We start from the raw sequence: 27,182 nt of genomic DNA, 5'->3' as shown, positions 1-27,182 counted from the left end.
ACGAGAGAGAGAGAGCACGCGCGAGAGAGAGAGAGCACGCGCGAGAGAGAGAGAGCACGCGAGAGAGAGCACGCGCAGAGAGAGCACGCGCGAGAGAGAGCACGCGCGAGAGAGAGCACGCGCGAGAGAGAGCACGCGCGAGAGAGAGCACGCGCGAGAGAGAGAGAGCACGCGAGAGAGAGAGCGAGCGAGAGCACGAGAGAGGGAGAGAGAGAAAACGAGCAAGCACGAGAGAGAAAACGAGCAAGCACGAGAGAGAAAGCGAGAGAGAGAATCACGCACCTGTGAGAGAGGGAGAGAGAGAAAGAGGGCACGAGCGAGAGAGAGAGAGGAAAAAGAGCGCGAGCGCGAGTGAGCACGAGAGAGAAAAAAGGGCACGAGAGAGAAAGGCGGCACGAGAGGGGAGAGAGAGAGAGAGAGAGAGAGATCACGCACGAGAGGGAGAGAGAGAGAGAGAGAGAGGGAGAGAGAGAGGGAGGGAGAGAGAGAGAGAGAGGGAGAGAGAGAGAGAGAGAGAGAGAGAGAGAGGGAGAGGGAGAGGGAGAGGGAGAGGGAGAGGGAGAGAGAGGAAGAGAGAGATCACGCACGCGAGAGAGAGAGAGAGAGAGATAGATCACGCACGCGAGGGGGAGAGAGAAAGAGGACACGAGAGAGAGAGTGGATGCAAGAATGACAAAGAAACAATATTGCCCCATGATTCCTTTCCCAGGTTGCTTGTGGCGATGCCAGGAGATGAATTGCTGGCGGGGCCAGAACAATGTGGAGTGTTGGCGATCCAACTCCCAAGGGTTGCATTGTCTCGAGTTCACCAAGTACAGTATTGCAGACATTGCCAGCAATTGACCCTGGACTGGTCCACTTTACACTATAGTCCTATGGCCCTGTTACACCCGTTTAACACCACGCCCGCTGTCGAGTGCTACAAGCCAACAGCACGGAGTTTACCCGCTGAGTCTGTATCCCTCTCTGATCAGGTGAAACATGGCCCTGGGCACAGAGCCCAGCTCACTGGCATCCTAATGCCAGTCCATGGCCTCGCCCCATCCCATCTCTAACCTCCTCCAGGCCTCCAACCAATCTTCCCTCTCATTGTCTTTTGGCCCGTGCGGTCCCTTTCATGGCTGTACGGGACATCTAAGCGAACATTGCCTACAACCTTCCGAGATACCTGCGTCCCTCCAAGTCTGGCCTCGAGTATCCCCAATTTCCTTCGCTTCACCATTGCTGGCCGTACTTTAAGCTCTAAGCCTTAAGCTCTGGAATTTCATCTCTAAACGTCTCCACCTCTCTCCTTTAAGATGCTCCTTAAAACCTATCTCTTTGATCAAGCTTTTGGTCACCTGTCCTAATATCGCCTTATCGGTGTCAAATTTTGAAGCGGCGTGGGAGGTTTTACCATGTTAAAGGCACTTTAGAAAAACAAGTCGTTAAACTGTATCGACGGGACAATGGGCTGCAGCTAACATTAAAACTCAGACTTGGCTTTGCATGGGCTGCAGTCGCTCGGCAGTTAGTGTGAAGCTGAACTGGGGAGACCAGGCACTTTCCCACCGCTTTCGATCGAGCCGAGGTCACGGCACTGCTACCGTGAACTGTGCCTTAATTCTAGAGACAAATCTCAGCCTCGCCAGCCCCTTAGTGCACTTAGAGATCTCGCTGCTTTAAACCCCAGCTCCGCTTCATTTAAACAACACCCGGACAGACAGGATTTCATGTGCCTGGCTGGGGGAGAGCTGGTGTGTGTCCGTGACCCTGCAGGGCAGGGCGCAAGGGGGCTGTTCATGGATTAAACATTCACCGCACATATTCCCATCAAATAAAAACACTCCACAACCCACTTCCCAACAGTAAAATATTAACAAGTTAGTGAGAGTACCATTAATGGTGTATCTTCACCATTATTCACAAGGCAAGCTGATGATACCAGGTCAGCACAGAGTGGAAATTTACCCAGGGGGAAATCAGCACTTCGCTGAACAACGAGCACATTGCACTTCAAGCAGCAATGCAGTGGGTGAAATGCAGCGAGATGTGTTGGCGTGTTGAAGGTCTGATTATAATGAGATCTCATGCACCCCCTGGTGGTTACAGAGGGACACTGCCAGAGCCTGTCCCCATGCTGAGACACTGGTGCGTTATTGGAGGCACGTGGGGGATGGGGAAATAGTTTAAAGGTGGAGAGGAGGAAGGGGAGAAAACAAATGAAAAGATTGGCACGGTGGACAAATGAGCTTTATTAGCAGCCCATGTAGATTGAGGGTTTTAACTATTGCTGTTTGAACATGAACAATAAACATGAACAACATGAACAATGAAATGTTCAGTTTTACACTTAAACCAAAGATTATTTCCCAATTAAAACCAGTGTGTGTGTAACAATGCCGCCCCCACAATTATCCTGAAGTACTGTACCTGGCGAGAATGGCCTCCTGCAGAAGCTGCATGCGATCCCAGTATGTCTCGGGCTCGAACCCTGGAATAACGCAACAGAGCAGCGCGATTAAACACGGAAAACTGTTTGCACGAGTGTGTGCTCACAACCCCGGTATAGTGAGTGAATCCGTTACCAAACCCATTGATTGGGGATTGCCCCTTCTGATAGACCAATGTGCTGATCTCACTCTTATAGGCAGTCCCTCATATCGCCAAAAAGGGATGAGTTCACAGATGTTTCAATGAAGGACCTAATATTCCAGATCCTGAACTACATCCTGAAGGGTGGAAGATGCCTGTGCGTGGATTTTTTAAACGTGTGGTGACCGTTGCACACCAGCCACCACACGGGCTTGACAGAGCTAGGTCTTGGTCCAGTGGCAAGGATTAACCAAGACGACTGGAGACCAGCTCTGCTGCACGGACCTAGTGCGCACACATATCGCTGGTCCGTGCTGCCCCTGGGCCCTCACCTCTCCTGGGCCCTGATCACGGAGCATGCCACTTCAGGGAACAGCGTGAGTTGTTGCAGGAGGGTGACGGCGGTGAAGAGGGTGACACCATAACCCAGATCGGTGACTGGAGCGTGGGCAGGTGCAGCAGGAGCGACGATGTTGGGGCGAGGGAGCGGCGAGAGATTGCGAGCGACTTTCATCACTCACAGACTCCAGCACTTAGTCAGCTCACAACAGCCTTCTCAAGGATTGGGGTTTCCAATTAATGACAGCATTGCCAGCATCGGCCATATCCGAAACATGACATTTTACGTGAGTGATTCAAATCTCGGTTCATCCATGGAGATTGGATCTGCAGCCTGAATCAAAGCCAATGGGGTATTCACCAAATTCAAAATGCCCAAAAGCCTCAAATCAGACCAGTTATCATTCCTGATTAATGTCAATGGTCGGAGAAATTGCAGATCATGTTATTGAATAAATGTTTATGCATCATTCAGGTCTCACGTGCCTGCTAATACTCTGTCCAAGGACCAGGTGGTTAGCATCTAAAACAGAACCCAAGAAATCAGAGCACATTAGGAATAACGGGATCCGCACATTGGGAATATGGGATCGACGCGACAATTTCTTATGTTATGTCTTATGCTCTGATTTCTTATGTTGTTTTAGATGCTAACCACCTTGTGATCCCACTATTCCCAATTGTCCCACCGATCCCACTATTCGCAGTGCCTGTGGATTGTCTGTGAGGACCATCCTGTCCACTAACTGACGGTAACACGGTTGTCGGGCGAGTAACTGGAGCAGGATTTCGAAAAACCGCTGTGATAAATATTCTCATGAGAAAAAGACTTGCATTTATATAGCGCCTATATAAATGAAAGTATAGAAATAAATACGGTACCTCTGACAGCGCACCTCTCCCTGAGAACATGCAGAACTGGCGAGTTATGCCAGACCCCCTCCAGTGTGTGTATCTGCAGATGCCGTGTATTGTTTGGGGGAGGGCCGAAATCATCAACCAAACTTTACCCAGGTGCTTAACCCCCACTCCCTCCACCCCCAACCAATTGTCTCAACTCATCAACAAAGAGCAAATGATAAAATGGCAGCAGGTTTCAGTCAGACCAGATTGCTGTGTCCTTCACTCCCTCCCTCCCTCCCTCTCGAGCACCAGCTGGTGCCCAGGTTTCTCTTCTCCCTCCTGACAGCTCATTTCCCCCATCTGGTGTAGTGTACCACACACACTAGTATTGTAATCTATAGGGTATGAACCCCTCACCCTGCCCGCTCCCCAATCCTAGACCAGCATTGAATCACCACAGGGAGACAGTGCGCAGGAAGGTGACCCCAGACACTGACCTTTCACCTGTGACACAGGGCGGGAGAAGGAGAGCCCAGGCACTGACCTCTCACCTGTGACACAGGGCGGGAGAAGGGGAGCCCAGGCACTGACCTCTCACCTGTGACACAGGGCGGGAGAAGGAGAGCCCAGGCACTGACCTCTCACCTGTGACACAGGGCGGGAGAAGGGGAGCCCAGGCACTGACCCTACACCTGTGACACAGGGCAGGCGAAGGGGAGCCCAGGCACTGACCTTTCACCTGTGACACAGGGCAGGCGAAGGGGAGCCCAGGCACTGACCTTTCACCTGTGACACAGGGCAGGCGAAGGGGAGCCCAGGCACTGACCTTTCACCTGTGACACAGGGCGAGACAAGGTGAGCCCAGGCACTGACCCTTCACGTAGCAATTTGAAGAAAATCCTCTCAAATAACGAAACTTTAATTTGAGTTGTACTTCCAGTTGGGTTTGCTTCCAGTATTTTTCTGTTGTAGCTTTATAGCAGGACATGGAGTGTAGAGTTTGAGACAGCCTCTACTTCCCTCGAACCCCCTGGTCTTTACAGCATGTCTGAGGAGCTGTCGGACTGATCCCACCGAACTGCACATAGTTCACGGTCATCAGCCTTGGGATTTGCAGTTGAACAGGGACAGGAAGTGGCAGCTACTGGCTCGATGAGAGGTATGTGCAACTCGGGGAAGGAGAGAGGGCCAAAATACTCCCACATTCAGGGCACAATAACCCTGATTGAGGATCAGCACTTACTAGGGGTATTAGTGCAGATAGCTGCACAATCACTGCTGGTTAGGGTCTCTGTCCCCAGTCTCTCAGGGCTGATCGCCTTCAACTCCATTTCTTTTCTGCGCTCATCAGTCTTGCATTTCTTTTGACCTCAAACCCGGGTCTTTATTTTATCCATCTCTCAGTCCCATGTGATGTTATTTCGGTATCTGCCTGTATTCCAACTCATTCCCTTGCTCAGCATTTCCCTCTGCAACGCAATAGCTTTATATAAAAGGTAACAGCGCTCGCAAAAGGTCAGCTAAATCTGCAAAGAAAGCTGTCTTTAAACAACTTGTTGTCTCTCTCTCTCCGCCCCCCAAAACCCTGTCCAATTCTTTTCCCTGCTGGTACCGGTTCGTGCTGGGGTACAGTCCCACAGCCACTCAAGAGCCCAGTGGCATCTTGGCCAAGTGACTACTCTTCATGCACATTTCCAGTGGTGATCGGCAGTCTAATGGACAATGCTGGGCGGTGGAGGATGGAAATTCAGGCGTGATACCCTCCTCACCCGATAGGCACACGTGGGTTTTATTCCTATTGGCCCAGCGTCACAAGATAATTTTAATGCCCCAACGTGGCCACAATCCTCTCGGATTCCAAAACACCTCCCTGGATTCTCAAGCCCAACTCAAACGGCGGATCAAAGGGTAAAATCTCAAACTTTGGCACCGGAGTTGCCGGAAGTTGTCCCCTTCCCCAAACACTATGTATTATTCAGCATTAGAAATCTATTAAAGAGGAACTGTGAATATTAGCTGGATAGATGAGAGCACTGTGGTAAATGAAATGGGTATTCACGGCTTAAAAGGGTTGAATTTAATTAAATGACTCATGACTGACAAAATGAACATTTTTATTCCATTATTTAAAATGGTATTCAATCGTACCACGGTGCATAAAGGGTTAAGAACTTCATACATTGCCGCAGCGTTTGCCCGAGGGAGGGGGGCAAGTGATTCAATTTAAATTCAAACATTGTGTGATTGTTTGAAATATATGCTCGATTTGCTGGTTGAACTTTCAAGACAGTTATTTAAATTCTACTTGGCTTTAGTCCACAGAATTTAACAGCTTCTCTTTTTCAAATCAGGGATTTTATCTGGAACCTCGCAAAGAGATGTCGACAAGTCAGATAATGTTGGTAGACAGTGAGAAAAAAAGCACATGAGGAAATGACTTGTATCTTAGTCTAACACAGGAGGTGCAACCTATTGATTTTTTCCATACCAGGAGCCAACTAAATTAACTACCTTAAAAATACGTCTTGCGTTACTGGTACTATTGACGTTTTCTGTTACTGTTTCATCAATTAGTTTGTCAGTGAAAGCCTATAACCCAAGGCCGAGTGTCATGCTACTCTGCCGCCTTTGTAGTCGAAGATCCTGTGCAAGCACGGGACAGAACTAGTCACTGAAATAACCCGACGTGTTCTCTGCTCGTTACCTGAGCACAATACAAAATGGACCTCGATATCAGGGCAAGTGGGCACAGGGAGCTTAGGTGTAGTCAAAAGGCAAGGGGAGAAAAATAGGTGGGCATAAGTCATCTGAATTCAGAGATGAAAAATAACAGCTTTAAAAAAATACCTAAACTAATATAAGGGGAGTTTGGATCACCCGAACTCTACTCCCAATGGCCACAAAGCTGCCCCCAGTCCTGCATAAAGTGGCAATTTCACTTGGAGAGGCCACAAGATGGCTGTTGTGGGGATAGAAAAGTGACCCTTCTTACTCTTCCCTAGTGCTGAAGGCATTAACCCATTGCTGGGGTACAGTTCCACAGGTTAACCCATTGCTGGGGTACAGTTCCACAGGTTAACCCATTGCTGGGGTACAGTTCCACAGGTTAACCCATTACTGGGGTACAGTTCCACAGGTTAACCCATTACTGGGGTACAGTTCCACAGGTTAACCCATTGCTGGGGTACAGTTCCACAGGTTAACCCATTGCTGGGGTACAGTTCCACAGGTTAACCCATTGCTGGGGTACAGTTCCACAGGTTAACCCATTACTGGGGTACAGTTCCACAGGTTAACACATTGCTGGGGTACAGTTCCACAGGTTAACCCATTACTGGGGTACAGTTCCACAGGTTAACACATTGCTGGGGTACAGTTCCACAGGTTAACCCATTACTGGGGTACAGTTCCACAGGTTAACCCATTGCTGGGGTACAGTTCCACAGGTTAACCCATTGCTGGGGTACAGTTCCACAGGTTAACCCATTGCTGGGGTACAGTTCCACAGGTTAACCCATTACTGGGGTACAGTTCCACAGGTTAACACATTGCTGGGGTACAGTTCCACAGGTTAACCCATTGCTGGGGTACAGTTCCACAGGTTAACCCATTACTGGGGTACAGTTCCACAGGTTAACACATTGCTGGGGTACAGTTCCACAGGTTAACCCATTGCTGGGGTACAGTTCCACAGGTTAACCCATTGCTGGGGTACAGTTCCACAGGTTAACCCATTGCTGGGGTACAGTTCCACAGGTTAACCCATTGCTGGGGTACAGTTCCACAGGTTAACACATTGCTGGGGTACAGTTCCACAGGTTAACCCATTACTGGGGTACAGTTCCACAGGTTAACCCATTGCTGGGGTACAGTTCCACAGGTTAACCCATTACTGGGGTACAGTTCCACAGGTTAACCCATTACTGGGGTACAGTTCCACAGGTTAACCCATTGCTGGGGTACAGTTCCACAGGTTAACCCATTGCTGGGGTACAGTTCCACAGGTGCTGGATGCCCTCCAGTTCCTTCCTATCCCTTCAAATTAGAGCAAGGCTGTTCAGGGGTGATATCAGGAAACACTTCCTCACACAAAAGGCAGTGGAAAGCTGGAACGAACTCTCTTCCAAAAAGCTGCCATGGTTGGGGGTCAACTGAAAATTTCAAAACGGAGATTGATAGATTTTTGTTAGGTTGGGATATTCTTCACGTGCGAGCCTGCGGGCGGAATGAGCAGCAGCAGGCTATTTGAAAGTGGGAACAGTCCAATCCTGTTCACAACTCTTAATCTATATTAACGACTTGGAAGAAGGGACTGAGTGTAACGTCGCCAAGTTTGCCGATGATACAAAGATGGGAGGGAGGAAAAGCAATGTGTGAGGAGAACACAAACAATCTGCAAAAGGACATAGACAGGTTAAGTGAGTGGGCAAAAATTTGGCAGATGGAGTATAATGTTGGAAAGTGTGAGGTCATGCACTTTGGCAGAAAAAAAATCAAAGAGCAAGTTATTATTTAAATGGAGAAAGATTGCAAAGTGCCGCAGTACAGCGGGACCTGGGGGTACTTGTGCATGAAACACAAACGTTTAGTATGCAAGTACAGCAAGTGATCAGGAAGGCCAATGGTAGCTTGGCCTTTATGGCAAAGGGGATGGAGTAAAAAAACCAGGGAAGTCTTGCGACACAGCCACACCTGGAATACTGCATGCAGTTTTGGTTTCCACATTTACGAAAGGATATACCTGCTTTGGAGGCAGTTCAGAGAAGGTTCACTAGGTTGATTCCAGAGATGAGGGGATTGACTTAGGAGGAAAGGTTCAGTAGGGTGGGCATTTACTCATTGGAATTCAGAAGAATGAGAGGAGATCTTATCGAAATGGATAAGATTATGAGAGGGCTTGACAAGGTGGATGCAGAGGATGTTTCCACTGATGGGGGAGACTAGAACTAGGGGCATGATCTTAGAATAAGGGGCTACCCATTTAAAACTGGGATGAGGAAAAATGTATTTTCTCAGAGGGTTGTAAATCTGTGGAATTCGCTGCCTCAGAGAGCTGTGGAAGCTGGAACATTAAATAAATAGAGATAGACATTTTCTTAACCGATAAGGGAATAAGGGAATCAAATCGCACGGGGTAGCCTTGAGGAGGAATTCATAGAATGCATACGGGATTGTTTCTCAGAACAGTATGTTACAGAACCTACAAGGGAGCAAGCTATCTTAGATCTGGTCCTGTGTAATGAGACAGGAATAATAAACGATCTCCTAGTAAAAGATCCTCTCAGAATGAGTGATCACAGTATGGTTGAATTTGTAATACAGATTGAGGCTGAGGAAGTAGTGTCTCAAGCGAGCGTACTATGCTTAAACAAAGGGGACTACAGTGGGATGAGGGCAGAGTTAGCTAAAGTAGACTGGAAACACAGACTAAACGGTGGCACAATTGAGGAACAGTGGAGGACTTTTAAGGAGCTCTATCATAATGCTCAACAAAAATATATTCCAGTGAAAAAGAAGGGCGGTAAAGAAGGGATAACCAGCCGTGGATAACCGAGGAAATAAAGCAGAGTATCAAATTAAAAACCAATGCGTATAAGGTGGCCAAGGTTAGTGGGAAACTAGAAGATTGGGAAAATTTTAGACGACAGCAAAGAATGACTAAGAAAGCAATAAAGAAAGGAAAGATAGATTACGAAAGTAAACTTGCGCAAAACATAAAAACAGATATTAAAAGCTTTTACCGATATATAAAACGGAAAAGAGTGACTAAAGTAAATGTTGGTCCCTTAGAAGATGAGAAGGAGGATTTAATAATGGGAAATGTGGAAATGGCTGAGACCGTAAACAATTATTTTGCTTCGGTCTTCACGGAAGACACAAAAACCATGCCAAAAATTGCTGGTCACGGGAATGTGGGAAGGGAAGACCTTGAGACAATCACTATCACTAGGGAGGGAGTGCTGGACAGGCTAATGGGACTCAAGATCGACAAGTCCCCTGGTCCTAATGAAATGCATCCCAGGGTATTAAAAGAGATGGCGGAAGTTATAGCAGATGCATTCGTTATAATCTACCACAATTCTCTGGACTCTGGGGAGGTACCAGCGGATTAGAAAGCAGCTAATGTAATGCCTCTGTTTAAAAAAGTGGGCAGACAAAAGGCAGGTAACTATAGGCCGGTTAGTTTAACATCTGTAGTGGGGAAAATGCTTGAAGCTATCATTAAGGAAGAAATAGCGGGACATCTAGATAGGAATAGTGCAATCAAGCAGACGCAACATGGATTCATGAAGGGGAAATCATGTTTAACTAATTTACTGGAATTCTTTGTGGATATAACGAGCATGGTGGATAGAAGTGTACCAATGGATGTGGTGTATTTAGATTTCCAAAAGGCATTCGATAAGTTGCCACACAAAAGGTTACTGCAGAAGATAAAGGTACGCGGAGTCAGAGGAAATATATTAGCATGGACAGAGAATTGGCTGACTAACAGAGAGCAGAGAGTCGGGATAAATGGGTCCTTTTCGGGTTGGAAATCGGTGGTTAGTGGTGTGCCACAGGGATCGGTGCCGGGACTACAACTGTTTACAATATACATAGATGACCTGGAAGAGGGGACAGAGTGTAGTGTAACAAAATTTGCAGATGACACAAAGATTAGTGGGAAAGCGGGTTGTGTAGAGGACACAGAGAGGCTGCAAAGAGATTTAGATAGGTTAAGCGAATGGGCTAGGGTTTGGCAGATGGAATACAACGTCGGAAAATGTGAGGTCATCCACCTTGGGAAAAAAAACCAGTAAAAGGGAATATTATTTGAATGGGGAGAAATTACAACATGCTGCGGTGCAGAGGGACCTGGGGGTCCTTGTGCATGAATCCCAAAAAGTTAGTTTGCAGGTGCAGCAGGTAATCAGGAAGGCGAATGGAATGTTGGCCTTCATTGCGAGAGGGATGGAGTACACAAAAGCAGGGAGGTCCTGCTGCAACTGTACAGGGTATTGGTGAGGCCGCACCTGGAGTACTGCGTGCAGTTTTGGTCACCTTACTTAAGGAAGGATATACTAGCTTTGGAGGGGGTACAGAGACGATTCACTAGGCTGATTCCGGAGATGAGGGGGTTACCTTATGATGATAGATTGAGTAGACTGGGTCTTTACTCGTTGGAGTTCAGAAGGATGAGGGGTGATCTTATAGAAACATTTAAAATAATGAAAGGGATAGACAAGATAGAGGCAGACAGGTTGTTTCCACTGGTCGGGGAGACTAGAACTAGGGGGCACAGCCTCAAAATAAGGGGGAGCCAATTTAAAACCGAGTTGAGAAGGAATTTCTTCTCCCAGAGGGTTGTGAATCTGTGGAATTCTCTGCCCAAGGAAGCAGTTGAGGCTAGCTCATTGAATGTATTCAAGTCACAGATAGATAGATTTTTAACCAATAAGGGAATTAAGGGTTACGGGGAGCGGGCGGGTAAGTGGAGCTGAGTCCACGGCCAGATCAGCCATGATCTTTTTGAATGGCGGAGCAGGCTCGAGGGGCTAGATGGCCTACTCCTGTATCTAATTCATATGTTCTTATGTTATGGGGAGCGGGCAGGGAAGTGGACCTGAGTCCATGATTGGATCAGCCATGATCTTATTGAATGGTGGAGCAGGCTCGAGGGGCCATATGGCCTATTCCTGTTCCTATTTTTTACGTTCTTATGTTCCTAAAATCGACTGATGTGCACTTCCTAGGAGAAATCACAAGACAACGATCAGGAACAAGTACCCCGCTTGTTTTATTTCTTCTCATTCCCTAACTGGAAGACACGGAGACCAAACATAGGACCCGTCCCAACACTGCAGTGCGCTCCTGAGGTACATGGCTGGAGCAGAGCGGAGGGAGGTTGACTCAGAGTCTAACTGCGCTGTACCCAACCAGTCTGATGCCAAGACTAGTCGCCTGAACTTGGAAACGTGCTCCAATTTTCAGCACTAACATCCTCACCCCGCTGAGCACAAAACAGCATATAAAGCAAACTAGAATTGAACTCAAGAATAGGCAGATTACTTATTGAACATAAAGTGATGAAATGAATTGTAGAGCAGCTGTGAGGGTGGAAGTACATGGTGTATTCTATCCAGACTGTTGTTTTAACACTGAATTAATTCAACAAAAACTGGAGAATTTTTCCAGCACTGTTCCTCCATATGTTGTCAATCGCCAGTAATACCATCTACAGTCCCAGACTAAAACACCTTCATCCGTCTCACACTGAACACTAAACTAAAATGCACTCCTTAAATGTGATCATTCTAAAATCATTACGTCTGACTTCAATTAGCTTCTAATGACATTGGGTTGTGTTCCTGAGCCTCCTCCGCAGCAACAAACACAATGCTAGCGTGGGATTATTATTTGCTCAAGAATGAGTGGCTGCCAACCCAGGTGTGATTGGACTAACACGGTCCGTGCAGAGACGCTGCTTGTCCGACATCCAGTTCTGCATGAGCAAAGATTTTCTCCAATTGAATATTGGGAAGACCAAAGCTATTGTTTTCAGTCCCCGCCACAAACTCCGTTCCCCAGACACTGACTCCATCCCCCTCTCCAACTACTGTCTAAGGCTGAACCAGACTGTTCGCAACCTTGGCGTCATATTTGACCTTGAAATGAGCTTTCGACCACATAGCCGCAGCATAACTAAGACCGCCCATTTCCACCTCCGTAACATCACCCGTCTCCACCCCTGCCTCAACTCATCCACTGCTGAAGCCCTCATCCACATCTGTTACCTCTAGAATTGACTATTCCAATGCACCCCTGGCTGGCCTCCCATATTCTAACCTGCTCAGACAAGAAGTGATCCAAAACTCGGCTGCCCGTGTCCTAACTTGCACCAAGTCCCGCTCACCCATCATCCCTGTGCTCGCTGACCTACATTGGCTCCGGGTTAAGCAATGCCTCGATTTCAAAATTCTCATCCTTGTTTTCCCTCCATGGCCTCGCCCCTCCCTATCTCTGTAATCCCCTCCAGCCCTCTTCTTTCCGCCCCCCCCCCCCCACCCCCCCCGAGATGTCTGCGCTTCTCTAATTCTGCCCTCTTGAGCATCCCGGATTATAATCATTCAACGATCGGTGGCCGTGCCTTCTGTTGCCTGGGCCCCAAGCTGTGGAACTCCCTGTCTAAACCTCTTCGCCTTTCCCCCTCTTTCCTCCTTCATGACGCTCGGTAAAACATACCTCTTTGACCAAGCTTTTGGTCACATTCACTAATTTCTCCTTATGTTACTCGGTGTCAACATTTTTATCTCCCAATACTCCTGTGAAGCGCTTTGGGACGTTTCACTATGTTAAAGGCGCTATATAAATACAAGTTGTTGTTGAGATGATTGGCATGATAATATTTCCGCTGGTTTTGATATTTTTTCTCCATTCGACTCCTCCCCATAAATAACGGGGCAAATATCCCCCCCTCCCCAAACCCCATACATAACAGGGCAAATACCATCCCCCCCCCCCCCATAAATAACAAGGCAAATCCCCCCACCCCCATAAATAACAGGGCAAATACCCTCCCCTTCCCTCACTCCATACATAACAGGGCAAATCCTCCCCCCCCCCATAAATAACAGGGCAAATCTCCCCTCCCCATACATAACAGGGCAAATAAATACCCCCCTCCCCATAAATAACAGGGTGAATACGCCCCCCCCACCCCCCCTATAATTACATTGCAAACAAGGAAGTGGCAAAAACAAGCACTGGAAATTAAAAACTCAAAAGTGATCATTTCATCAGTGCTGTCACCAGGCTTATTCAGTGCACCAGCACCAATCTACTGCACAAAAACCGAGGCTGGAGCCCATTCCCCCTTAACATGCATGGTGCTCCTACTCAGCTATCAGACCGCTTCCATTCACTGCCCACACACACCCAATGACCATCATGCTATATCCCAAGCCTCTCCAGTCACAACCTAGATTAACTTGAACTCTAGTAACTGGGTGTTTACCACAATTCAAGTGGACACTGAGAGTATTCCACCCTCTCACCACGACACTTCATTGAACACCTACTGACAGCACCTTTCATGTTAACAGATGAGCTGCCCCCTCCACCACTGGAGGACAGGGAGCCACTTACCATCAAAGAGATGCTCTGCACCTTCCTTCACCAAGCAGCTAATATTAAGGGGGATGAAAAGCTGAGCGCGTAGTGGATCTCCGTACAGGTAGCTGGGCAGAGCAAATGGACCTTCGAGGACTGGGACCAAGAGAAACCCGCAGGAGGTGGCCTTCCTATGCCAGCCTTGCACCTAGATACGAGCAAATTGAATAAATGGTCAATGAGCTTTCTATTTGACCACAACCTGATCTCAATCCCACCAGAAATCCATACGCAAACTTTCGAGGGGAGGGGTTCCTTTGCTGGGGAGGTTTCCAGGTTTGCTTGTTGGGCCGGGGCTGGGGGCAGCACTGCTCCTCGTGGCCCACAAGCAGTGCTGGAAAAGCAGCAGTCCTCACTTCCAGTTAGCTGCCAGGTTTCCCCAGGCCCGGGAAACCCGGCCGGCCAGCGTTGAAGTTGGAACAGAGAAAGAATCAGAGGCATACAGCAGCATTAAAACATTTGAGTGATGGACCGACCTCCTGGGAGCTGATTTGCTTTAACGGGCGGCGGGCAGGTGACCAGAGGGCTGGTTGGGTTTGGGTTGGAGATTAGAGATGTTTTGCTTCCCACCCGACAACAACCCACCCATTTTACCATGTTAAAGGCGCAATATAAACACGTTGTTGTTAATTATGTTTTTAAATCTATTTTGAAATGTATTCCAAATGATTAGAACAGCTGCCTGTATTTTATGTGTGTGAAAATTCAAGAACAGCAGAATGAAAGGCAGCTGCAGGACTGTATTGTTATTCAGGTTTGAAGGGAGGTTCAGAACAAGTTACATTTAAGCAGAAACATTTAGCATCACTAAGTATGGCGCAAGAGATACTTTATTACAGAAAAAGATACAATCTAATTAAATCATTTTATTTTGTCTGGGTGCTAACGATAAAATGTTACATTCTAAACTCATGGAAAAGCATGTCTATTTGATATTGTTCCCAAGGGCTACTTTTGTGTCCTAACTCGCACTAAGTCCTGCTCACCCATCACCCCTGTGCTCGCTGCCTACATTGGCTTCCGGTTAAAATTCTCATCCTTATTTTCAAGCCTCGTCCCTCCATGTCTCTAATCTCCTCCAGTGCCCTCACGCCCCCCCCCCCCCACTCCCTTTAATTCTGCCCTCTTGAGCATCCCTGATTATAATCGTTCAACCATTGGTGACCGTGCCTTCTGTTGCCTGGGCCCCAAAGCCTTGAACTCCCTGTTTAAACCTCTCCGCCTCTCTACCTCTCTTTCCTCTTTCAAGATGCTCCTTAAAACCTACCTCTGTGACCAAGCTTTTGGTCATCTGCACTAATTTCTACCTGTGCGGCTTGGTGTCAATTTTTAAATCTCATAATATTCCTGTGAAGCGCCTTGGGACGTTTCACTACGTTAAAGGCACTATATAAATACAAATTGTTGTTGTACCTTATAGTTTCAAAAGAGAGGGGACTATACAACTACATATTATAGTGCAGCACTGAGTGTCTCTCACACACACATTAAAGGGAGCTATTCCAGGGATTTGGGGCCAATTTAGTCATGGGAGGAAGAGAAGACTGATGGACACAGCAGGCTAAGCCTGATATATTGGGAGAGATTTACGTCAGATCTCATTCAGCATCACCTCGGCCAGCCGTCATGAGGTAGAATCAAGTACTACTGCTCAGTATCCTGTCCGTGGACCCATGTCTGCATCTTTCCCTGGATCCCTCCTTCCACCACTCTCCTGTCCCTTCCATTGTTGAGACGGTTGCTCATCGCCCCCTGGCTGTGTTAGTCTTTCACTGCAGCCTCCTTTTAAAAAGGTGTCAACCTTAGTTCGGTGATATCATGGTCACCTCAGAGTCAGAAGGAAACTAATATTGAAGCAGGGATGGGGGTCTCGCCAAAATTAACGTGAGCAAAACAACAGTAATGATAAACCCCCAGGACCAGATGGTTCCCACTGCAGGGTTTTAAAGGAAGGAGGCGAGAATATTGCCAATGCCCGAACTATAATCTTTCAACTAATGGAGCCGACTGACTGACATTAATTATATCATCACGTAACAATCAAGTGCCATTTTCAATGGTCCTAGCTGTTCCATAGAAACATAGAAAATAGATGCAGGAGTAGGCCATTCGACCCTTCGAGCCTGCACCACCATTCAATAAGATCATGGCTGATCATTCACCTCAGTATCCCGTTCCTGCTTTCTCTCCACACCCCTTGATTCCTTTAGCCGTAAGGGCCATATCTAACTCCCTCTTGAATATATCCAATGAACTAGCATCAACAACTCTCTGCGCTAGAGAAATCCACAGGTTCACAACTCTGAGTGAAGAAGTTTCTCCTCATCTCGGTCCTAAATGGCTTACCCCCTTATCCTTAGACTGTGACCCCTGGTTCTGGACTTCCCCCAACATCGGGAACATTCTTCCTGCATCTAACGTGTCCAGTCCCGTCAGGATTTTATATGTTTCTATGTGTACCCCGCTAACTAACCGGAGCTCCGTGTACGCATAACACAGCAGCCGTACCGACTCATTCAGAACAGAAAAGCTCAACTTCAATTACATCTCATTTCACTCAGTAGTCTGTGCACACCGAGCTCATTTACACTTTCGGTTGTGTTCAGATTTTAGTGTTAAGAAAATTAAAATGTGAAAAAAATGACATAGGAAAAAAAAATCAAAATGGGGGCAGAGCGAAAATCAGAAAATGGAGAGGTATGGAATGTGAATGAATTAGAAAATAGAGGAAAAAGATGACATGGGGAGAGACACGGAAGGCAGACAGACAGATGGGGAGAGAGAGAGAGACAGGAAGAGGAGAGAAACAGATGGAGGGAGGGAGGGGAGGGACAGAGAGGGAGGGAGGGGAGGGACAGAGAAGGGAAGGGAGAGAGAGAGAGAGAGAGAGAGAGAGAGAGAGAGAGAGAGAGAGAGAGGGAGGGGAGAGAGGGAGGGGAGAGAGGGAGGGAAGAGAGGGAGGGGAGAGAGAGGGAGAAAGGGATGGCTGCCACCCACAGCAAGTTTACATCTGTGCTGTAACCTGGGTGTCAGGTACTGCTGCCGACTAAAAGCTGCTTTTGTGTTGTAGCCCTGGCTGTGGCCAATGTTTGTTCCCCCGGACAGACCGCAGTTGCCGGTCCTTCCTATGATATAACGCGACTGCCTGATCCCACCTACCATTTCAAAGAGCACAGCTGATGTTACTGCCATCCAGTGCAGCTTGACTTCAAATGCAGCACTTAACGAGTAATTCCCATGGTAATAGCAACTGCACCACTCAACACGGTCCGAGCGGTTATTGACATCCACATCCAGGGTCACCGTCTTCTGCTCAGGGACCGTGGCAGCTACACAGGAAGGTGGTTACCAGGAAGCAGACAGGAACAAATGAAAATGAGAGACAAATCTCAATACATTTGAAGTACTACATGTACGACAGGATTAGCTGTGTGGGGAAATCAAGAACAAGGGGGCATAATCTTAAAATCAGAGCCAGGCCCTTTCGCAGGGAAATCATGAAACACTTTTTTATTTTTTAAAGTACACAAAGGGTAGCAGAAACCTGGAATTCCCTCCCCAAAAGGCTGTGGGTGGTGGGGGTCAATTGCAGCTTTCAAGATGGAGATCAATAGATTTTTGTTAGGTAAGGAGACCAAAGGACATGAAGTTAAGGCGGGTAAATACAGTTAAAGAAAAAGAAAGACTTGGATTTATTTAGCGCCTTTCACAACCACTGGATGTCTCAAAGAACTTTACAGCCAATGAAGTACTTTTAAAGTGTAGTCACTGTTGTAATGTAGGAAACACAGCCACCAATTTGCACACAGCAAGCTCCCACAAACAGCAATGTGATAATGACCAGATAATCTGGGGGTTTTTTGTTATGTTGATTGAGGGATAAATATTGGCCAGGAAACTGGGGATAACTCCCCTGCTCTTCTTCAAAATAGCGTTGTGGGATCTCTTACATCCACTTGGGAGCAGACAGGGCCTCGGTTTAACGTTTCATTGGAAAGACGGTACCTCCAACAGTGCACTGGAGTGTTGGCCTAGATTTTAGTGCTCAAGTTCCTGGTTAAGGTACAGGTCATTTGGGATTTCACTGCCAAATGGCCGAGCTCTAATTCTAAGATTATGCCATCTTGCTTGGATCTCACAGCCAGAAGAGTCTCTCTGCAGCCACCCTATTGAATCCGCTCCGAAAGTGGAGTCGAATCAATAAGTGTCTCATTAGTCCGTCTGGGCATCGGAAAGATAACTGTGACCTTTTGATCTCTGCTGGTCTGAGAGAGGGCTCCCTTGGCAGAGAGAGAAAGTGGTTCTACCCTGGCTGCAGGACAGGATGCAGTGGAATTATTTTGCTTAAATTGAAGTAAGACACACCAGAGCATTGCATCATTTGAACCAAGCAACTCTGATCAAATCCGTTTGCTTACTTTGCATTGGAATAAAGCATCTTAATGATCCGAATCAAACATTGTCTTATCAAGAGTTAACTCGGTCCATCTCCGGAGAGATTGGAGAAACAAATGTGCACAAGACCCAAGTGTTGGGTCTAGACAGCAAGGGGATGCTACTGTGGCACTCCTGGGTTACATTATCGTACAAGTAGATATAGGGCTGTGCGAGTTAACGCCCAACAGAGCAAGACCGCTTCTGGGAGAAAATGATGCCCCTGAACCCGAGAAGATATCTATGGCAGACCCGAATATCAACAGAAATCAACAACTTGCACTCATAAAGCGCCTTCAACGTAGTAAAATGTCACAAGGTGCTTTCCAGCAGAAAACAAATGAGTGCAGAAATCCCCGTGTGCTCGGAGCAGGATCCTCAGTGGCAGAAGGCCGAGAGCAGATCGCTCAGCCTGCTCTGCGGGGGACAATCAGAAAGAAAGGGCAAAGGAACAAAAACAGCTTCAGAAATAAAACAACAACTAGAGAGGGTCTCCGCAGCACGGTACACATAATTATTGGGTACAGTACAGCATAAAGGGGAGGCAATGGAAGCGATCATTATCTCTCTGGTAAACACATCACATCTGCACAAAGCTGCTTTTTGTTGTGCCAGCTGTAAATTGTAAGAGCCATTTTGTACTGAGAGCTCCGCTTCACTGGGTAATGACTCCCAACAGCGCAGGCTCCAATGCGGAAGGCATCTTTCCAACAGCTATCATGGAGGCTGCTTTTCTTACTAGATTTTCCAGTCGTCTCCCTTCCTGTGATGATTGCAGTGACCTTTGCTGGGGTACAGTTCCAGGACACCAGGAGCACTGCAGTACCTCACATTGGCGGCTTGCTTTATGTGCAGCCCTAGACTTCAAGTGTGGTATGCTGCTGCACCATAAAGTGGGGTTGGGGGGGGGGGTTCGATCCTGCCCTCATCCAACATCTACACTCGTTCCCTTTGGCAGCAGGCCGGCGCTCAGTCGTGACCAAGAGCTGGATCCTTGGCTGATGTTTTCTCCTCAACCGTGAATGTTTACCTTCGAGTATTGGGTCACACTTTCTATTGCCCGATTAAATTTGAAGAATTTTACACCGTTTGCAGGAATACCAGACATGCCCTTGCAGGTCACCAGGCCTGTAACTGTGGAATGGATCAGCCTCTCAGTCACACAGTATCCACAGCTTTAAACATTTAATACGCTGGCGTTAGACAATTCTGCACAGACAACTCAAAACAGTGCAATGCAGAGCAGTGACGAGTGGGTCCGTGCTCATGTGTTCCTCACACCCCCTCCCACAGACCTGCTGACCTCAGTCATCGCTGCAGGCATGGGTATTTCTTGACATTGGGCAGAGGGAAGAAAAAGCAAGAGTTGGTCTGTAAGCTGCAGGCCTTCAGTGTAGCAGGCGAGCAGTCACCGAGGTGCGGCTCCACCTGCAAATGGCACGTGGGGTGTGGAAAACCAAGGGGAGGGAAGAAAACTAACACAAATAGGGCCGCAAAAAAATCTCAACACGCACAACAACTCAAACTACTGATGAAAATGAAACCACTGAATGAACACTAACAGCGACCAATGAATATATTTCCACCTCTAATTCTTTCCCCCTTCTCTGGAAAGCAGGAACATGGTGACAAATGGTTGAACTGGCACCATGCGGCCCTTCTATTGCTGGTATTGACTGTGAAGGGCATTGCAAACCAGCCTGATCCTGTTCTGGCCAAACACCTATACTTTCCAGCATGGGTCACTGGATGGGGATCAGTAATGGGGTCTAGCCCAGAGAGGCATAGTACCCAATACCCATTCCTGCGGAAATCAACAAACTCGACACAGAGGGGGATGGGATCATAGACAATTCCAGGCCTACACAGGTTGGCACCATATCAGGGGAACCCCATCACTCAAGACATGTAGCTTTCAAGTCATTCCAAGTAAGTTGCATCAATGTATCCCCAAATTTACCACATTAAAGAGGGAAGGGAGAAGGAATCATGCAGGATAGTCTAAGGGGCAGATTACTGGGAGGGAGGTTTTTTTTTTAAGACCACGGGGAGTTTGAGCTTGTTCCCGAGCTCCATTGTACATGCAGTTCCACATCACAGGCTCGGCGGAGGGAATCGGCCAATCACATCCAAGAGGGGAAACTAATGAGATCATGTGGACAGGTTAGATTTAGTAAAAGCTTAATGGACATTTGCTACTAACCAGGAGCCAGAAAGAGAGTAGCTTGAAAGCTAGGTAGCAAACAGCTACAATGGATTTCAGCAACCATCATGGAAACAATGCAGTGTTTTGTCACAATAAGCAGTTCTTGAGCACATGTGGTTAATAAAGCTTACTGGTCAGAAATTGGTAGAAGCAATTCCTCAATTCTGTAATGTCCGTTTCATCAGGCAGTCCTTGGCTGAACAAGCAGCACCCTCATTTCTGAATTACAGGATCATAGAAACATAGAGAATAGGAGCAGTAGTAGGCCATTCGGCCCTTCGAGCCTGCACCACCATTCAATATGATCATGGCTGATCCTCTATCTCAACACCATATTCCCCCTTTTTCCCCATACCCCTTGATGCCTTTTGTTTCTAGAAATCTATCTATCTCCCTCTTAAATATATTCCATGACTTGGTCTCCACAGCCTTCTGTGGTAGAGAATTCCACAGGTTCACCACCCTCTGAGTGAAAACATTTCTCCTCATCTCGGTCCTAAATTTCCTACCCCGTATCCTGAGACTGTGACCCCTTGTTCTAGACTTCCCAGCCAGTGGAAACATCCTCCCCGCATCCAGTCTGTCCAACCCAGTCAGAATTTTATACGTTTCAATGAGATCCCCTCTCATTCTTCTAAACTCTAGTGAATACAGACCTGGTCAACCCAATCTCTCCTCATACGACAGTCCTGCCATCCCAGGAATCTATCACATACCTCATTGTGTGAGTACAAGGGCCCTGGCTTTAGTGTTCTGGACACTCACCTATCCTCACCCAGCCTCAACCTGTACCCTGGCTGTCTTTTTTTTAGGCTGCACAGTGACACCATAGGTCCCGGCCAGAATGGCGATGATTGGGTAATTCCCCCATCAATCTCGCCTGCTGAGAGTGACTGGGATTAAGTTTACACAAATAATGTGCGTTATGTAACTATCCTGCACTCACTATTTTGCTGGAAAGTCCTGCTGTACTCGGGAGACTGTTTGCTGTGGTTTCAGTCATGAGCTCGGAGACTCTGTAAATTAAAACCACCGCCTCCAACTGATCGGCAGATCGTGGCTTCAATATTCACTCCGTTTAAAAAAATATATTTGAATAATGCTTTCTGCACTCAGTGCAGCCCATCAAAGTGACCTCATCTCTAATCCTGAAATCAGAGTTTAGTCGGGGGTAGAGAAAGCCTACTGATTGAATACTGCATGTGTCGAAAAAATGTAACCGAGACCCCACACCAACCTGGCTCAGTTTTTGTGTACAGTACGGTAGTGTGATGGTTATATTATTGACTAGTAATCCAGAAGCCTGGACTAATACGCTAAAGAACTTGAGTTCATGTCCCACTATAGCAGTTTGAGAATTTGAATTCAGTTTTTTAAAAAAGCTGGCATCAGTTTAACAATGAAGCTGCCAGATTGTAGCTAAAAACCCACTTGGTTCACAGATGTCCTTTAGGGAAGAAAACCTGTTGCCCTTACCCGGTCTGGCTTATATGTGACTCCAGACCCACACCGTCATGGCTGACCCATAACTGCCCCCTGCCTAGCAAGCCATTCAGTTGCATCACACTGCCACATGGACTGCAGCGGTTCAAGAAGGCGTCCCACCAGCACCTTCTCAAGGCAACCAGGACGGGCAATAAATGTCAGCCTTGCCAGCGATGCCCACACCCAAGAATGAATTATAAAAAACCACAGTTAACTTTGGGGCTTCATTACACGGTGAATACAAAATGCTTGGTCCCTTTAAATGTGAAGGAAAGTCTTGGGAAGAGTCTGGTACTTGCTGTTCCTTCCCAGACACTACAGTCAGGTAAAGCATGGGAAGCAGCTGCATTTCATTTCAACAAGAGACAGAACTGTGGATATGTGGCGCCACCTGTTGCCAGAAAGCTCGGCTGCACCCTGAGAGTCAGGTGGCTCTGGTCTAGAGTTACAGCCTCTCTCCTCTTGGGATTGGAGGTGCCGCCTACATCCTAGAGTTCAGAGAGCGGCAGAGAAGGGAAGGAAAACTAAAGAGGTGCGTTTTTTTGAGATGAAAATAGGAAAAAAATCCATATTGTTAATATTTTATTTCTGCGATAAAGGTAATGGGGAGCGGAGAGGAGGTATAATTTGAACAGAAAGTACAGCACTCCCCTGAAACTTTCTCCCCCTTTAAACAAACCAAGCATCTTATGTATTCCAAGTGTTGCCTTGTGTGTGAGGTCACTATGTACATTAAAAACTGATCCAGGCTGCACTGGTTCTAGATTCAGGAAGCTATGATTAAACAAGGGATTTCTGCCTTGTGAAACAGATATAGAATAGGAGGTTTACACAAATAAATCGCCTGAGCAGCTGATGTGGAGAATGGGAGGAGGCAAATGGCTGCTGTCCACATGAACTCATTCTCTTGGAGACCGTACCCCACTGCCTGCGATGCGCATCTACCTAGTAAGGCAGCAGCTTGACTTCGTCCTCCAAAACTGCGGCTGAAGGAACTGTGCCTACTTGCATAGGACGCTGGCCTACTGGGTAACCACGGTAACAGGAAGGCAGGGATGTCGACGTGAAGCCGCTCTTCCGTGAGGAAAGCCACCTCAAACCACTTGCGCTGGAATGCAGCCAGGTCGTCCATTGTCGAGGTGTACCAGATGGTGGAAGACTGCATGGTTCCTGTGGAAAAGAGGACGGAAAGAGAGTCACTTTGAAGCAGTTTAATGAGCAGACACTGGTTACAGGAATCAGTCACGCTCACAAATCAACATTATATCGTCTGAGGCAGCGGTCAAAAATACCCCACAAAAGTATGAAAAAGTATGGGACTTTATCCAAATAGAAAGTAACAAATGTGCCATGGGATCTTTTCACATCCACCTGAAACATATCGAAACAAGTAAGATAATGAGGGGGTTCGACAAGGTGGAAGCAGAGCTGATATTTCCACTCATCGGGGAACTAAAACTAGGGGACATAGTGTCAGAATAAGGGATCGCCCATTTAAAACTGAGATGAGGAGAAACTTCTCTGAGGGTTGTAAATCTGTGGAATTCTCTGCCCCAGGGAGCTATGGAGGCTGGGTCATTGAATATATTTAAGGTGGAGATAGACAGATTTTTGAGCGATACGGGAAGTGGTACTCAATCCAAGATCAGATCAGCCATGATCTTATTAAATGGCGGAGCAGGCTCGAGGAGCCAAATGGCCTACTCCTGCTCCTATTTCTTATGTTCTTATGTAAAAGGGCAGTCGCGGTCTTGATTTAACATCACATCCGAAGGACGGCAGTACAGCACTCCCTCAGCACTGCAGTGGGGTGTCAGCCTGGATTTCTGTGCTCGAGTCCCTGGAGTGGGACTTGAACCCACAACCGTCTGACTCAGAGGCGAGAGTGCTACCCACTGAGCCACAGCTAACATTTTAATAAGTCCCATCATACATTTTTAAAAAGTGCTGATTGCAACCGAGAATAAAGGGTAAATACATCAGTATCAACAGCTACCAAATGCCATAAAAACATAAAAATCATCCAGTGCTAGCAATATCAACAGGAGTTTGGAAATCTGAAAGACATAAAATCATTGTGATAAAGGCAAGATTCATAGTGCCCTCCACACCGAGGCCGAGTGATGAAAAGGCTGATCAAGTAGCCGAGGTGGATCCACAGCACCACATCTGGCTGTTCCAGAGGCAACATCTAACAACTCAGGCCAGAACCAAGCCTCAAGTGTTTTTACAGAGTTACAAATACTCATCACAGGTCATAGAACTAGAGGGCATGATCTTAGAATAAGGGGCCACCCATTTAAAACTGAGATGAGGAGAAATTTCTTCTCTGAGAGTTATGAATCTGTGGAATTTGCTGCCTCAGAGAGCTGTGGAAGCTGGGACATTGAATAAATTTAAGACAGAAATAGACAGTTTCTTAAACCATAAGGGGTTAAGGGGAGCGGGCAGGGAAGTGGAGCTGAGTCCATGATCGGATCAGCCATGATCTTATTGAATGGTGGAGCAGGCTCGAGGGGCCGTATGGCCTACTCCTGCTCCTGCTCCTATTTCTTATGTTCTTATATTTAATCCATACCATCAGTTCTGCACAAGTATAGGGCATAGAGGCGCACTGAGACATTAAGAACCAGCTCTGCCCTGCAGGATGGTTCTGGCCTGCTCCTGGGTTCTTCCAGTGTAAAATAAAACATTAAAGCACATTAGCCCTCCGATTATTGAAAGAGTTGCATTTTTAGAAAAGCCCTTTCTTTCATATAGTTGGCTCAGTGGGTTAATACACAACCTGGTGCATTTATATAGCGCCTTTCATGACCTCCGGACCTCCCAAAGCGCTTTTGAAATGTAGTCACTGTTGGAATGTAGGAAACACGGCAGATCATTTGCATAATATGGAGTCATTCCAAGCAAGAGTCCCTGTCTCGACTTGCACTCTGTGAAGAGTCAGCTGATCTCAGCGCAGGTAGTGGTGAGATACAACAGCTAGCCTCGGTCTCCCTGGGGTCAGGAGGGCAAAAAGGTCAATCAGTTCCTGCTCTTGGCCGCCATGGGGTGGCTCCTGCTGACAAGACTGTGTTTGGATGTCCGGTGCGGATAGGATTGTATTAGTCGGTGAAGCCCACACAGCCAGTCGATCGTCACTGTTTGGGATCGTTGATGAAAAATAGCTTTTTGGATGAGGACCCAGAGCTCCTCGTGCCTGTTATGAGTCAGTGTCTCCAGGAGAGCAGAGGAGGAAAGCCAACTGAAATACAAAGCCATTGGACCTGTCCTTTATAATTCAGTCTCAGCAGTAACAATGTACTGAGCTGCCATAGTGTGACAATATACCTACTGTATAAAGCTGCTGGAGAAATACCACCAACGATATCTCCGCAAGATCCTACAAATCCCCTGGGAGGACAGACGCACCAACGTTAGCGTCCTCGATCAGGCCAACATCCCCAGCATTGAAGCACTGACCACACTTGATCAGCTCCGCTGGGCAGGCCACATTGTTCGCATGCCAGACACGAGACTCCCAAAGCAAGCGCTCTACTCAGAACTCCTTCACGGCAAAGAAGCCAAAGGTGGGCAGTGGAAACGTTACAAGGACACCCTCAAAGCCTCCCTGATAAAATGCAACATCTCCACTGACACCTGGGAGTCCCTGGCCATAGACCGCCCTAAGTGGAGGAAGTGCATCTGGGAGGGCGCTGAGCACCTCGAGTCTCGTTGTCGAGAGCATGCAGAAATCAAGCGCAGGCTGCGGAAAGAGCGTGCGGCAAACCTGTCCCACCCACCCCTTCCCTCAATGATTGTCTGTCCCACCTGTGACAGAGACAGTGGTTCTCGTATTGGACTGTTCAACCATCTTAAGAACTCATGTTAAGAGTGGAAGCAAGTCTTCCTCGATTCTGAGGGACTGCCTATGATGATGATGTATAAAGCTGAATTGTGTGTCAGTTTGGCTCAGTTGGCAGCGGTGTCACCTCGGAGTCAGAGGGTTGTGGTTTTGAGTCCCACTGCAGAACCCGAGCACGTAAAACCGTGCAATACTGAGGGAGTGCTGCATTCATAGAATCATAGAACATTACGACACAGAAGGAGGCCATGCAGCCCATCATCATCATCATCATCATAGGCAGTCCCTCGGAATCAAGGAAGACTTGTTTCCACTCTTAGCATGAGTCTCAGAGTAATTCGCTGCTGTAAGCTGGGTACTAGCAGCTCCCTAGGGAGCTCCCCTGCCAAACAGCTCCTCGGCCCTCAACATCCCCCCTCCCACTGTCGAAACTTCCCCATCTGGCCCATCGTGTCCGTGTCAGCCGACAAAGAGCTATCCAGCCTAATCCCACCTTCCAGCTCTTGGTCCGTAGCCCTGTAGGTCACGCCTCTAAGTGCATATCCAAAAATGCCATGAGGGTTTCTGTCTCTTCCACCCTTTCAGGCACTGAGTTCCAGACCCCCACTACCCTCTGGGTGAAGAAACATTTCCTCATCTCCCCTCTAATCCTTCTACCCACTACTGTCAATCTCTACCCCCTGGTTATTGACCCCTCTGCTGAGGGAAATAGGTCCTTCCTATCCACTATCTAGGCCCTTCATAAATTTATACACCTCAATTAAATCTCCCCTCTGCCTCCTCTGTTCCAAAGAAAACAACTCCAGCCTATCCAATCTTTCCTCATAGCTAAAATTTCCCAGTCTTGGCAACATCCTCATAAATCTCATCACCCTTTCTAGTGCAATCACATATTTCATGTAATGTGGTGACCAGAACTGCACGCAGTACTCAAGCTGTGATCTAACTAGCGTTTTATACAGTTCTAGCTTAACTTCCCTGCTCTTATATTCTATGCCTCGGCTAATAAAGGAAAGCAATCCTTATGCCTTTTTAAACTACCTTATCGACCTGTCCTGCTACCTTTAAGGATCTATGGACATAAACTCCAAGGTCTCTCTGTTCCTCCACACCTCTCAGTATCCTCCCATTTATTGTGTATTCCCTTGCCTTGTTGCCCCTCCCCAAATGCATTCTCTCACACTTTTCTAGATAGAATTCCATTGGCCACTTTTCTGCCCAACTGACCAGTTGATCGCTATCTTCCTGCAGTCTACAGCTTTCCTCTTCACTGCCAATCACAAGGTCAATTTCTGCATCATCTGC

General features: G+C 47.3%; 1 protein-coding gene across 7 annotated transcripts in view; it reads right to left on the bottom strand.

Moving 5' to 3' along the window:
• Positions 1 to 27,182, bottom strand: part of depdc5 (DEP domain containing 5, GATOR1 subcomplex subunit) — a 187,707-nt gene that overhangs the window by 16,912 nt on the left and 143,613 nt on the right. For 5 of the 7 annotated variants that reach the window (XM_070887542.1, XM_070887545.1, XM_070887543.1 and 2 more), the window contains 4 exons: positions 22,979 to 23,203; positions 17,068 to 17,237; positions 13,885 to 14,056; positions 2,413 to 2,473 (listed from right to left, as the gene is read on the bottom strand). In XM_070887542.1, the coding sequence (XP_070743643.1) occupies positions 2,413 to 2,473; positions 13,885 to 14,056; positions 17,068 to 17,237; positions 22,979 to 23,203 (628 nt within the window). Of the gene's footprint in view, positions 1 to 2,412; positions 2,474 to 13,884; positions 14,057 to 17,067; positions 17,238 to 22,978; positions 23,204 to 27,182 lie in introns of those variants that run through there. The other 2 variants (XM_070887544.1, XM_070887548.1) reach the window with 2 other exon arrangements.

This window comes from Pristiophorus japonicus, chromosome 8 (assembly GCF_044704955.1).
Source record: "Pristiophorus japonicus isolate sPriJap1 chromosome 8, sPriJap1.hap1, whole genome shotgun sequence".
In the NCBI taxonomy this organism is placed as follows: domain Eukaryota; kingdom Metazoa; phylum Chordata; class Chondrichthyes; family Pristiophoridae; genus Pristiophorus; species Pristiophorus japonicus.
This window is presented reverse-complemented; position numbering and strand designations above follow the sequence as displayed.